This window comes from Lemur catta, chromosome 11 (assembly GCF_020740605.2).
Source record: "Lemur catta isolate mLemCat1 chromosome 11, mLemCat1.pri, whole genome shotgun sequence".
NCBI lineage: Eukaryota > Metazoa > Chordata > Mammalia > Primates > Lemuridae > Lemur > Lemur catta.
Window position 1 is genome coordinate 67,833,378 of NC_059138.1, and position 13,361 is coordinate 67,846,738.

At 35.1% G+C, this 13,361-nt stretch overlaps 1 protein-coding gene across 3 annotated transcripts in view; it reads left to right on the plus strand.

Moving 5' to 3' along the window:
- Window positions 1-13,361, plus strand: part of ITGB8 (integrin subunit beta 8) — an 81,309-nt gene that overhangs the window by 30,996 nt on the left and 36,952 nt on the right. For all 3 annotated transcript variants that reach the window (XM_045564451.1, XM_045564452.1, XM_045564453.1), the window contains exon 3: window positions 4,357-4,531. In XM_045564451.1, the coding sequence (XP_045420407.1) occupies window positions 4,357-4,531 (175 nt within the window). The remainder of the gene's footprint in view (window positions 1-4,356; window positions 4,532-13,361) is intronic.

Sequence of the window (13,361 nt, forward strand, 5' to 3'; positions counted from 1 at the left end):
CAGAACCCATGGAGCCAGGCAAGGAATGCCATAGACAGGATAATTCCAGAGTTTCTGGGTCCAATCCCATCACTTTCTATGAGCCAAATGACCAGACAGAATTCACTCTATTCTCTGAGTCTCCCTTTCCTCATCTCTAAAACCCTGAATTTGGAATTTACCTCTAGGTTTTTCTCTGTCAAGAATGTTTCATGGCTTGATATTTCCTGACCCTAAACCAGTACTCCATTTTAGATTTTTATTGCATCACTAAGGAAGATCCTTAGAGCCCTGAAGTTTGTGCCAACCTGCCATCAGCTGCTGAGTCCTTTAGTGAGGGTAGTTTGGAAGAACCTTTAAAAGATGAGTCAGAAGCCCAGCTGTCAGCCAAATGTAACATGCCAGCCATAAAAAGTCAGGTTCCAGAAGGACCCCTTCTTTATCTCACATGTCTAACTGGCACCAAAAAAATCTAAGAGTCACGGCTCTGGAAATAACTGCCAGTGCTGCCACATAGGAGGGATTTTGAGTTGTCAGAGGAATGAGTGGTCAGTTGGAAGGAGGTAAGCCAAGGGGACAAGAGGTGGCTGCTGCAAGGGAGGAGGCAAACCTATGTCCACTGTTCGCCACATCCTTCAGATGGGATCCCAGGGAAAACAGACACTTCCTTGGCTGTTCATGTCCCAAAATACTCCATGTAGTGCAGTGTAGTCCATTTTACGTTGAAAGAACAGGCTCCGAAGAGAGAATGAATTGGATTCAAATCCCAGTTCTACTGGTTTCTAACGGGATAAACTTGAACATGTTACCTAATCGCTCTGAACCTCAGTTTTCTATACCTCTAAAATGGAAATAGTGATTGTAACTGCCTCGCACTGTTGGGAAGGTGAAATGAAGCAATGTGGGAGGCATTTGGCACATAGTCATTGCTTAAGAAATGCAAGTTGTGACTATGTAGAACTTTGATGAGGCTCTGGAGCAACTCGTTCCGGGTTAGGAAACTAAAAGAATTGCTTCTGTTATTAACACAACCTCAGGGAAGTAACCAGTGTTAGGACTCAGCCACCACCCACGTCATTAACAGAAGGAGCTGTCCATGCCCTGCAGGCTGACCTGACATCATCGAGAGGAAGAATGTATTATTTAATTTCGGAAAATCACCCACCATTCAGGCATAGATGCAGCTGATATCAATGATTTCTCAACCAGCAAGGCTGGAGGGAGAGGAAAGGAAGAGGCAGATTTTTTTTTCTGCTCCTGATTAGAACAGATAAATGGTAACAAAATAAATGAAATGTGGTTTATATAATTTTCAAAACTAGTCAAAAGTAAAAGCTCACAAGAAAGTTTAGACAGAATATACTCAATTTTCTTGCATTCTTATATAGCACATTAATCAGCCATTCCAGGTACTGCTTTCTCTTTGCCTCCACGCTACATAAAAGTAATTGGAAAATAATTAGGATAGAAAGGACCTCATCAATATTACCTAGTTTAATGCCTCATGTTTCTTTTTAACATCTACGAAATACTTGATAAGTTTTGAAGAATTCTCTTCCTCTCCCACCTGAAATGTCTGACACAGGGTGTCACTGGCATAGCCAGAGTTTAGAGGGCAGCCTTGGAGCACAATTATACTAAAATATGATATGAAGGGCATTCACTGCCAAAAGGAAGATGATAGAATTCTTTCTTTTCTCTGCAGGTCACCATGTTTGGAAGTCAAAAAGACTCAGATATGAGTAGGAGAAAAAAGCTTTTCATATTTATATGCCCAGAAAATTATATTGAATGGATGAAAGTAACAACTGATGAAAAGCCAACCAGAGTAACTTCAATTTGGGCTTTTCATTCTCAAATAGATTTTAGATGCAGAAAGTTGGAATAGGATTTTGCTTGTGTTTATCTTGTAGAAAAAGTAAAACATAAGGATTAGCAGAAATTAAAATGACACAAAATTCCAAAAATTAAAAGGGTGTGGTTTCAAATTGCTTTTCTTTTATACAAAGTGGAAAGTAGGCCACAATGGGCAGGAACGGCATTCCATTCTTTATTTTGATGCCATGAGCTTTTCTTCCGTTTTCAGACCTAATTGGCAAACTGGCAATGCTTTTCTAACTTAGTTTTCATAATGGAGTAAAAACAGCCATGCTGACTCAGACGTTGCAAAATAATTGAGAATATATTGTTGATTTCAGCAAAGCTACTTGACATTTAATGGTCGAATGGCATAGCGTGATGTATGGTTACAGTGAGTCAATCACACTCCCTTCTTCTCCATTCTGTGTACACAAATAACAGACTCCCTGGCTGAAAAGAAAAATGAGAGCTATTTGTACTTTATTCCCTTTTCATGATTTGAAGTCTTGCATGTGCTCTTTGTCTGTGGCATGTCATGTGAGTCATGTACAAGCAAACATGTACCAGCCTTCCTCACTGTCCGCATTCCCCACGCCTGGGAGAAGCGGGACCCTCTGTCTAGCCTTATGCTTCCTTGGAGGAATGTGACACATACCATAGCAGTTTGTTTGCCACCTTTCTCTGAGAAACTCCAACCTGTTTATAAATTAAATCTCTCACTCAATACCTCCAAGTTTTTATCAGTAGATAAAAGGAAGTTAAGGCTTTGTCTGTTTTAATTTTAAGGCTAAAATCTACATGTATGGCCAATTAAAAAGCAAATTTAATTTTTCTATTTCCATGAAGTCATTTGCCAAATGACACCTAGAAATCCTGATTGGATAGAAGGGTATATTCTCTTTGGCCTCTTAATTATATTTATATTACAAGTATCTAATCCAGGATCAGCACTGAAAAGTATGTGGCCCACATAGTTTTTGTGGGCTACACACTGTCTCTATTGCTCATTCTTTTATTGTTTTACAGCCCTTTTAACATGTAAAAAGCGTTTTTTTGTTTTGTTTTGTTTTTTTTGCACTCAAACCATACAAAAACAGCCTGTGGGCTTCATTTGTCTCGCTGACCCTAGTTTGCCAAACCCTGCTTTCAATTGAGAGAGGAATTAAAGTCTGTATGAATGTTTTCATATTGCCTGCCACCATCCCACATAATTACTCACCAGGGCCAGGGATGCCGCCCTTCATAATTAGTGACCTCATATTCAACACTCACATCCACTTAAACCTGATAATCCCCTTGTCTCCATAACCCTATGGTATTCTGTGCTTCCCCGGAATTTAACTCCCTTGATAGTTGCATTTACTTATTAATGACTGAATTCACTCATGGTCTGCTGACTTGATGACAGAGATTCTTATCTGTCTTGCCCCATTCTATATCCTTAGCACCTAACAAGCTATTGTCCCAGAGTAAGTATTCAATCAACCTGCTTTGACTGAATCATTAACTGACTGGACATACAGTTCTCTGAATCATCTGAACTGAAGGAGGAATCATTGAATGCCAGATCAAGATAGCCACTGCCAAGAAGATTGCTGAGCAAATATTCAGTTTATATGTAACTAGATATCACAAATAATTCAGGCAACATTATATATAGTAAAACATTTCCGTACTTTTAAATACATTTTCCACTCTTAGGGAAAAAAAAAACAGAATTTATTTTTCAGAATGGCTACCTGAAAAATAAAAATGTCAATTTTTTTTCTCAGCCAGGGTAAATTAAATTTTAAGCTTTTCCATTAGTGCCAAGTTCATTGGATGACTCCTAGATAATCATCAACTAACCAATACTGAATGATAGTGAAAGTTTTAGAATGAATTGCAAAGTCAGGAGAATTTGAGATGCAAGCTTTTATCTCCCAGCCTCATTACAAGCGTCTTCCTTGTTTTAATGAATTATTTATAGGCTATTGTGTATGTAAGTTGGGGGACATTATGGTCTAAAAAAATTAGATTTCCAATTTAATCTTTTATGAATTTTCAGTACTTAATTAGGCATTTGATTCTAAGGACTTACTCTCATATTCCAAACATAACAGTGTATAATAAACATGCCAGTTGGGTTCTTTGAGAACTGAGGCTCACATTTGGAACCACTGAATGGTCTGTTTTGGCTAAATTTTCTTTTGGATCAGTCTTTTGAAAGTAAAATATTTAGAAAGAATTAAGTTGGTATAATCTTACAATGATCAGTTAACAACGTTTAAAGTGCTTGGTTGAAATCTGCTCTTTAATAATTCATTTTCTTCTTTATAAATAAAATTTAAAAATTAAAGTTTAAATTAAGACAAGTTTACCAGTACTCTTACTGGAAACATGCAGCTATTTTGAACAATCGCATAATTTGTTCTCTGTTAGAAGATGGCTTCTTTGCAATATTTCCTATGTTTTTTTTTTCTTATAGATGAGATGATATGCATTCAAAAACATCAATGATTTTCCTTCTTTTAACAGGATTTTATTTCAGGTGGATTAAGAAGTGAACGCTGTGATATCGTTTCCAATTTAATAAGCAAAGGCTGTTCAGTTGATTCAATAGAATACCCATCCGTGCATGTAATAATACCAACTGAAAATGAAATTAATACCCAGGTGACACCAGGAGAAGTGTCAATCCAGCTGCGTCCAGGTTTGGTGATTTTCAAGTAAATCTATGATGATTCTTAAATTGAAATTACAATTTATTTTAATTTAGTCATATTTAATATTATGTGGCAGGCAGTATTGTTATAGTAGAAATCACAGTGTGCTCATAATCAAGAAATTGGACTTCTAGTCTTTATAGCGCCTATAGCCTAGTCTTTTCAGTGCCTAGAGCCAGCGGTTTATCCTCGGACCCTCTCTGCAAATCTGACTGCACTACATTTTAATCACATATTCTGATCACATAATCTGATCATGTTGTGATGTAATTATATTCCTACTCTACTGCCAGCTCTGGGAGAAAGGGAACATGTTTATTTCGCTGTCTTTCTTTAGTGCCTAGCAGACTGCTGGCATGTAGTAAGTACCCCATAAATATTTGTTACATTGATTGATTGACTAATTGATTGATTAGAAGAAGTTGTGAATTAAACTAAGTCCTTAGAGGCTTTGTGATGAACTTTTAAGTACAAAGCTACAATTTATGATTACCATAATTACCTTGGGCAGCTTTGTGATGGCCCCGGAGATTAACATACACCTTTTCTCTTATATTTCTCTTGTATTCATCCTTCCGTCACAGTCTGTTCTATAGTTTCGCACATGTTGTAGGCCACTGGAAAGTATCCATTTTCCTCCAGTGCTAGAGAATCCCAGTGTACAAACTACACATAGCAAGATGAGTCAAGACACGCAGGTATGCACCACTCAATTAGATGGATTTAGCTTAAAGCAGCATAAAATTGTCTTCAAGCCTTCATTATTTCCTTGTGTGTGGTCCTGTCCTGTCATTACTTTTTAAATAATTGTTCTTGACATACTCCTTTTCCCATTCCAAAGCTAAGTTATTCCTTTCAGACTCTTTGATTACTAGAAAAACAAAGTCCATTTCTTTCTTGGCCCTAGACATATTCCCAGGTTCCAATTAAAAATGTGCTCTTTACCATATAAAATAATGATACAGCCCAGTATGGACATGTAAGCAACAGTTGGAAACAGATATAAAAATATGAAAGTAACTAGGTTGGTAAGATTACAGCTCTTGCCACCTTCTATTGTGAAAAATTGTTTAGCCCGGTTAATGAGTTCTTTTTTAGAAAAAAGAGAAAGAGAGAGGGAGAAACAAAAATTATATGCTCTTGTTCACCTAATCCTAATTCAGTATGTCCACTGACCTCTACCCTTAGGCATTCCTATAATTACACATGCATCTCTCTTGCACATACAACCATTTAATGTTATGGTTGCCCAACCATCTTGAATGATATCTCTTTCTCTTCCTGTTATACTAATATATTTTTTATTTCAGTTTTTCTGATCTATATGCACCCATCTGAGTCTTCTGAGACTACTTCTAAAATCCCCAATTTCTTACATCTTTCCGTATCCCCAGCAGCACCCTCATCTGCAATCTTTCCCATTGTTCATCTGCAAGATTCTTGAGGATCTTACTCCAGGCCATTGCCCCTTTCAAGCTGTATTAACAGTAGCACCTGGGTAACTCAATTATATTTCAGCTTTCTGACTCAAACGAGTCTGGAGAGATTCCCCAAGTCACACTTAAATTCGAGGGCAAGTTGCTAATATCAACTTTGCTACAAATCTTTCTTTCCATATTCTAGATTCCTGCCTCTCTACTCTGCATTTTCCTTCAAAATAATTTTCAGAATTGGAGAATTGAATAACCTACCCCTTAATATTTACAAATGACGTGAATAGGAATTATATAATTTATAATACAATAGAACAGTTAAACCTAATGAATAAACTTAATGTCTTAGTATGTTTGGCTGCCGTAACAAAATACCATACCTTGGGTAGCATAATCAGTAGAAATTTTTTTTCTCCCAGTTCTAAAGGATGAGAAGTCCAAGATCAAGTTTCTAGCAGATTCAATTCCTGGTAAGGATTCTCCCTCTGGCTTGCTGTGTCTTCACAGGGCAGAGAAAGAAAGTAAGCTCTCCAGAATCTCTTTTAGAAGGGCACTAATCCTATCAAGAGGGACCCATTCTCATGACGTCATCTAAACCTAATTATGTCCCACAGGCCCACCTCTAAATACTGTTATATTGGAGGTTAGGGCTCCAATATATGTATTAATTTCGAGGGGGACACAATTCATAATTAAGTTTATAGCACTTGATATATAAAATAATATTTTCAAAAGCCCATGGAATATTTTTAGAAATTGATCATATTTTAGACAAAACTCAATTCCAAAGATTAAAACTGTCTTTTATGCCAACATCTATAGGTACAGTGCAACAAAATTTTAAATCAAATCAATGCAAAAGGAAAAACAAATATCAAATAACAGCAAAATTCAGAAAAGCCCCTCCTAAATAATTCTATCTCCAAGAATAAATTGAAACTCTAGTCATAAGCTAATAATAACAATAAAAACACACATCAGAATATATTGGATGTGACTGAAGTTACTCTCAGGAAAATTCAAAACTTTAAATACTTTTATTATTAGAGAAGAATAAATAAAGATGCACTAAGCATCCAAACAAAGATATAGGAACAACAAAAACAAAATAACTATAAGAAAACAAAAGGAAGGAGTTCATAAGTTAAAGAAAATAATGAAATGCAAAATAGAAATAAAAGAACAAAATGGATGCATTAATCCAAGAGCTGGTTCTTTGTAAAGTTCAATACAATAGATAAGTTGGCAAACCTAATTTAAAAAAGAGAACAAAAGGCAAATAACCTAATTATAAAACTATAATCACAGAAAAAGTTATTGGAAAATAAGACATTAAGAAAATATTAAGCATAAAAATCTATGGTAAAGTGTTTCAATCTTGATAATATAGATAATTTTCTAAGAAAATATATATGTCTAAAACTGATTAAAGAAGAAGGAGAATGTTAAGAGACTTAAGAATATATAAGAAGTTAAAAAAATAAGTGTTTATATTTATAATCCCTAAAAGAATAAGAAATATTCCCAAAAGGCATTAGTTCTAAATACATTCATAGGAAGAAATGAACATTCATGTTCATTCAAATATTGAAGGAATATATTATATCACAAAAATATAGGCTTATTCTAGAAAACCAGGGGTAGTTGATTTTTGGAATTTTTATGATCTTAGTTTGCTAAAAAGAGATAAAACATATTGTCATCTTCATAGACGCTGAAAAATCATTCAATAAAATTTAGTGTCCATTCCTGGGCAAAACCAAAATTGAAGAATACTTCCTTAATATATTTTAAGATCCTTTTAGAAGCTTTACATAAACAAAACTAGATAAAAGAATGAAATAAAGTTATAAACATTTTTTAAAAATAAAGCAAAATTATTATATATCTATCTCAAAAATTCAAGCAATTCAACTAAAACCAACTACTGAATTTTAGCAACCTAAAATATAAACTGTCTAGGAATAAACTTTTTTTTAAAAAAATGTGTAAGATCCATTGCTACTAAGGGAAGATATGAATAAATAAAGAATTTTATGTTCCTGAATAGGAAGATAATATTATAACAATGACAGTTCTTTATAAACATATTCTATAAATCTAAAAAATCTAAGTGTATCGATAAATTTAAAACAATCCCAGTCAAATTCTAATGCACCTTTTTTAAACAAATTTTTATTGAAACTCATTATACAAGTATCTTTGTATATAACAGCATATTTATTTAGGATGAATTCCAGGAAGTAGATTTGCTAAATTATGCAAATTTAATTAGGTTTTTAATGTATATTATTATATTATTCACAAGAAAAATGTGCAGTTTAGCCTTTCATGAGTCAACTATGCCTGTTCTCATTCTTTTTAATGTCTTCACTTTGTTAACTGCAACTAGTCCATTAATTATTCTCTTTTGCCTTTTTTCTAGTACTAGAAAGTTGAACCTTTTTGCTAAGTTTATTAACCATCTTTATGTCTCTTTTTTGTGTGTGATTTGTGTCTCCATGCAAATATTTTTCTAATTGAATGCTACTTTTCAGCAGCTTATCATGTATGAAGCACATCAGATATTATTTACCTCTTATAAATATGACTATATTCTTAAATATGTCTTGCTCTTTTTAAAATACTTGATATTTAAAAATTATAAATTGTATCTTTTTTACTGGTATGTTACATATAATTTATACACTTCAGTGAATTTATCTTGCAACTCTGTGTAGATATAATGATGTTTTAGTGTTCTGAAGCTATAGATTAACAGTTCAAAAGTTGGCACATTGTTTGAGTCCTCTAGACAAGCAATGAGAGTGGTAACTAGGCAGGAGAAAACTGGATGGGGTTGAGAGAGAATGGGGAGACAGAATCCACAGGAGACGGTGATTGATGGGCCATGGATGGACTCTGGGATCTGGCTCAAGTAACTCAGTGAGGTGGGGAACCTGCTCCCCATGGAAGGAGTGGTGTTGAATTCAAACTGGGACATCTTGAGTTGAGGTAGAGTATCTAGGTGAGGCTGAAGCTCAGAGAAGAGATAGGGCTTGGGGCTAGAAGAGAAGCAGGAGATATCAACAGGAGATGCTAGGTGAAGGCAGTAGGGATGAGATCATGGGAAGTAGGAGAGTGAAGAGAGAAACAATTCCATGTCAATCATTATGGGACCTGATTTTATTCAATTTCCCACTACTAGCTAAATTTCTGTATGTAAATTAGCATAAGTGTCTATTGTGTGTGAGTCATCTTTGTGAGCTCCTTCAGGACAGAACTATACTTTATAATCCTAATATATAGAAAATATTTATTAAATTAAATTAAAAATAAGTTCACTAAAAAAATGAATTTGGACATCAAAGCTATACCAGCTTTGGAGCATGATATATAAAGCTGTATTTTACCAACTCCAGACATATAGAAACATAACTCTGTGATGTCAAAAGTCCTTCCCACCATGAGACATGTAGAAGTCGAAGGCTTGACCTAAAGCACACCTTAGGGTAAAATGCACTGATCACCAATATTCACTTTAATTTATTTATAGATTATCACTTTATTCTTATCTGATAAAATTCATGACTTTCAATGTAGTGTCTTTTAAGAATTTTTCACTTTCCGTAGACATTTTTATTACATCATATACTGAATAGATTTCTTGAAGAATATTGATAGGACTGTATTTTAAATTGAATATTTTAAATGAGATTGAAAAAAGTGACTTTTACTTTTCACTTTTTAAACTATATCCTTTCTTCCTTACTTTTATCTATCAATCTAATGGAAAAATTATAACAGAAATAGACTACTAATCCTAGTTGATGTTCCCTAAGGACACTGAAATTAAATCTTTAGGAAGGTAGGAGAGAGAAAGGAATTCTCCAATTCTAATCCAGAAATAATACAAATATATATGATAAAGATTAGCTTAATCTATACTTCACTAACTTAAAAGATGTTTCAAGCTTGATTCATTTTAAAATTGAAAGAAAAATGCCTTTAATTTAGTATAGATTTAGTAAGATTTTTCACATATATCTTACTTTTATTTAATTTCAAAATTGAAAAGAAAAAAAAAAAACAACAACAGAAAAGACCAGGATCTCACACACTGTCCCTCCATCCCCGACATACATCTTCTATTTTCTTTCCCAGAGAAATTTAGAATTGTGCTGTAGTCTATACCTTGCTGTTCTAAACTAGTCTCATTTGTGGGGACGCTTCTCCTTCCCCTGATCAAGTATAATAAATAGAGATTGGCTTATAGTCAGGGTTGATTTTTGAGGGATGTTTTCCTGGTTCTTTGGCTTTTGTTTGGTACCACATTTCCTTATGGTTTTTCAATTTCATCTTATGCAGAACATTTTTTTAGTTATCTTTTCTTAGTGTCAAGTCATGCTTCTTGTAAGAGGACATCAGAGATGCTCACACCATTAGTTGAGTAGTTCAAAAACTCACTCTTACCGCTTTTAATTCTTTGCACTATTTAAACCAATCACTGAGAATAGTTCTAAGTAGGTCGTAGACTCCCCTCCAACTCCTCTTTCTAATTCTATGTCACAGACTCACTTCTTCTCTTTGAAGTTAATAGAAGGAAATAAGGATCTGGGTCTTTAGACTCTCATAAGGTGTGAGGATGAAGCTTTCCTGTAGATAACATAAGTGGCGGCTGGAACATTTGGGAGCCAGATGATATTCTTTCCCTCCTAGAGAAACTCCATGGAACCTCTCCCTACACTGTGGGAAAGAACTCCTAGATACTGTCTTCTTTCTGCGGTAAATAGGGGGTGCCTTTGGAAATGCTGTGCCAAAATGTGCTTCAAATATAGTTTAGTTATAAACCATTTATGAATGACTACACATGTGCCAAACACAGAGGCTTCAGAGATGAAGGAACAGTTCTTACCCTAATGCTGCTTAGAATCTATTATAGTAGTACTAATGGTAATAATTACAAACATATATGTATTTATTGTATACCCCATACTATGGTAAATACTTTACATAGATTATCTCATTTAGTAGCTCTTAGCCTCTAAAAAAAGATAAAGATACCTAGTCTAGAATCTCATAATTATATGATAAACACTATAATGGTGGTATGTCCCAGTTGCCATGGAAACAGAGGGAAGGGACACTCAACTCAGCCTAGGGAGGAGCAGATTACTGAGCAGTGTCTTGAAGTGGTAATTACATGAAGAAGAGGAGGTTGGGACACCACATGCAGAAGGAACATAAGCATGGCATAGGAGTATGTATTTGCGGGGTGTATGTGGGCGACTATAAGCAGTTTTGTTTTGCTAGAGCTAAAGATGTAGATAGAATCGGGATTGTGGAGGCACTTTAATCTGCCATATTTAGCCCTTTGGGCATTAGCCATCTGGCGGAGAACTGCTGGCAAATATTAAGCAGGGAGTGACATAAACAATTTTGAGTTTTAAAAAGATGGACTCGATGGGGTAGGTAATGATTGCAGGAAAATGAGACTACAGAGGTAGACAAATGACGAGATTGTCATCCAGGCAAAAGACCAGAAGGGCCAGCATGGCTAGGAACATATCCTGATATTCTGGCGTGCCAGAGGAGTTCATTTGAAATTTTTAACTTGATGAGTGATATGCAAAGAAATTGAAGACTAAACTACCAAATTCCCAACTCTTAAACTCTTTAACAGGTCAGCAGTAATGAGCTTGAGCTACAGTGTTAAAATTAACCTGATTCTGCCTTATGTTAGAAATTCTACATCCATAAAGAAAAAAAAAACGAGGAAATATTATGGTCAACCCCAAATTATAGTCAGTTACAACTATTTTCCTCAGAGTTGGCCTTACCATTCATCACCAATGTTTAGTGGTAAGAATTGACTGTTTAATCAAGGACAAAAGACCTAAAATTAGTGAGATAATGTGATTTGAGTTCCAGAAAAAAAGGAAAATTAGCTCTGCATCCAGAATTGGATGATATTTTAAAGGTATTCACATAAACACACAACCAAATAGATTCTTCTTATTTACCTGTACTCCAAAAATAGAAAGCTGTTGAAAAGAAGTATTTGTACCATGGCAACAAAGCACTTGAACAGGAAAACAACTTAGGCATCACCAGAATCTCATTTCCCATTGTGGAAAATTAACTTAGGTTATTTTCTGAGACTGGTAAAGAAATATACCAGAAATGTAAATAATCATTACCATTTATCTTCAACACCCAAAACCTCTAAAATGACAAGAGCAGCTATAATTAACTTAATGTGAAATTTAAAAAGGACAATTGACTAATGTCTTTGATTAATATTCAATATCAATACTAACCCATGGTACCTCACAACTGACAATATTTGGAGAGTACACACCAGTTCAAGTTTACTCTTGTCTAGATAACAAATCCAGTTGCCTATAATTTAATGACATCTGATAGCTGAGATAGCCCAGATAGTTTTAAAGTAATAATAGAAATGTATTGAGCATGGGTTGTGAAAAATGAATAAAATGCTTTCTAATAGATGAAATTACTTTGTAAGTTGTATATTATCCCTGAGGAGGAGTGAATGTGGGAGGAGGGTTATTCTAGGGGGTTCCTTCCACATGGGAAAAAGGAAAAAGAGAAGCAATCGGCTCATTTTTCTTCCCTCCCAATTGCTCCCACACTCTGTTTTATTAATAAACCACTCACTGGATGTAGCCATTAAGCACTTGGTGAGCCTGAAGGTGCTGCCCCCTTCAGGCAGAGATCAATGGTCTATCAGGACAGTTTTGCTGTCACTTTCATGTAAGCCATGTCCCCATGCCAACTGTATTTCCTTTGGTAATAATTCTACAGCCACTGGTGAGAAGTGAAGAATTGCCAGGAAACCATGAAATAGGTAATAGACTTCATTAATTAAATAATTTCCAAGGTCACGCTAAGCCCGTGTTCCATACCTTCTTCCATTTCTCAACATAAATTATGCTCAGGCACCTTGTCCAATATAGTTTATAACTGGTTGTACAATGAGATTACATGAAAACTATAAGTGGGGGGTTTAACTAGGGACACAGTATCCACATTGCCATGAAAAGGTATTTCTACTTCCTCTTACTGTGGAATACTGATGCCTAGGAAACCTGCCTCCAAGAAAAGTTTCCTCCCTTATATATTCTTATACAATCCAAAGCCAATCTGAGAGCACATTATGGAGAATGTCTCAAATTCATGGGCAAGACATGGAAATGCAAGCTTGATTCCTTCAGTTTCCTCCTTAGCAAGCAAAGTAGGATTTGGAGTCAGCCTATCGAGGGCTACCTACCTTGAGTTCACTAATTAAAGCTAGAACCTCCCAGGAAGTTCAGGGGCCTTGCAGTGTAAAAGTAGCGATTATTGTTCTCTTCAACAATGACTAAAAGGCCTGTGTATGCAA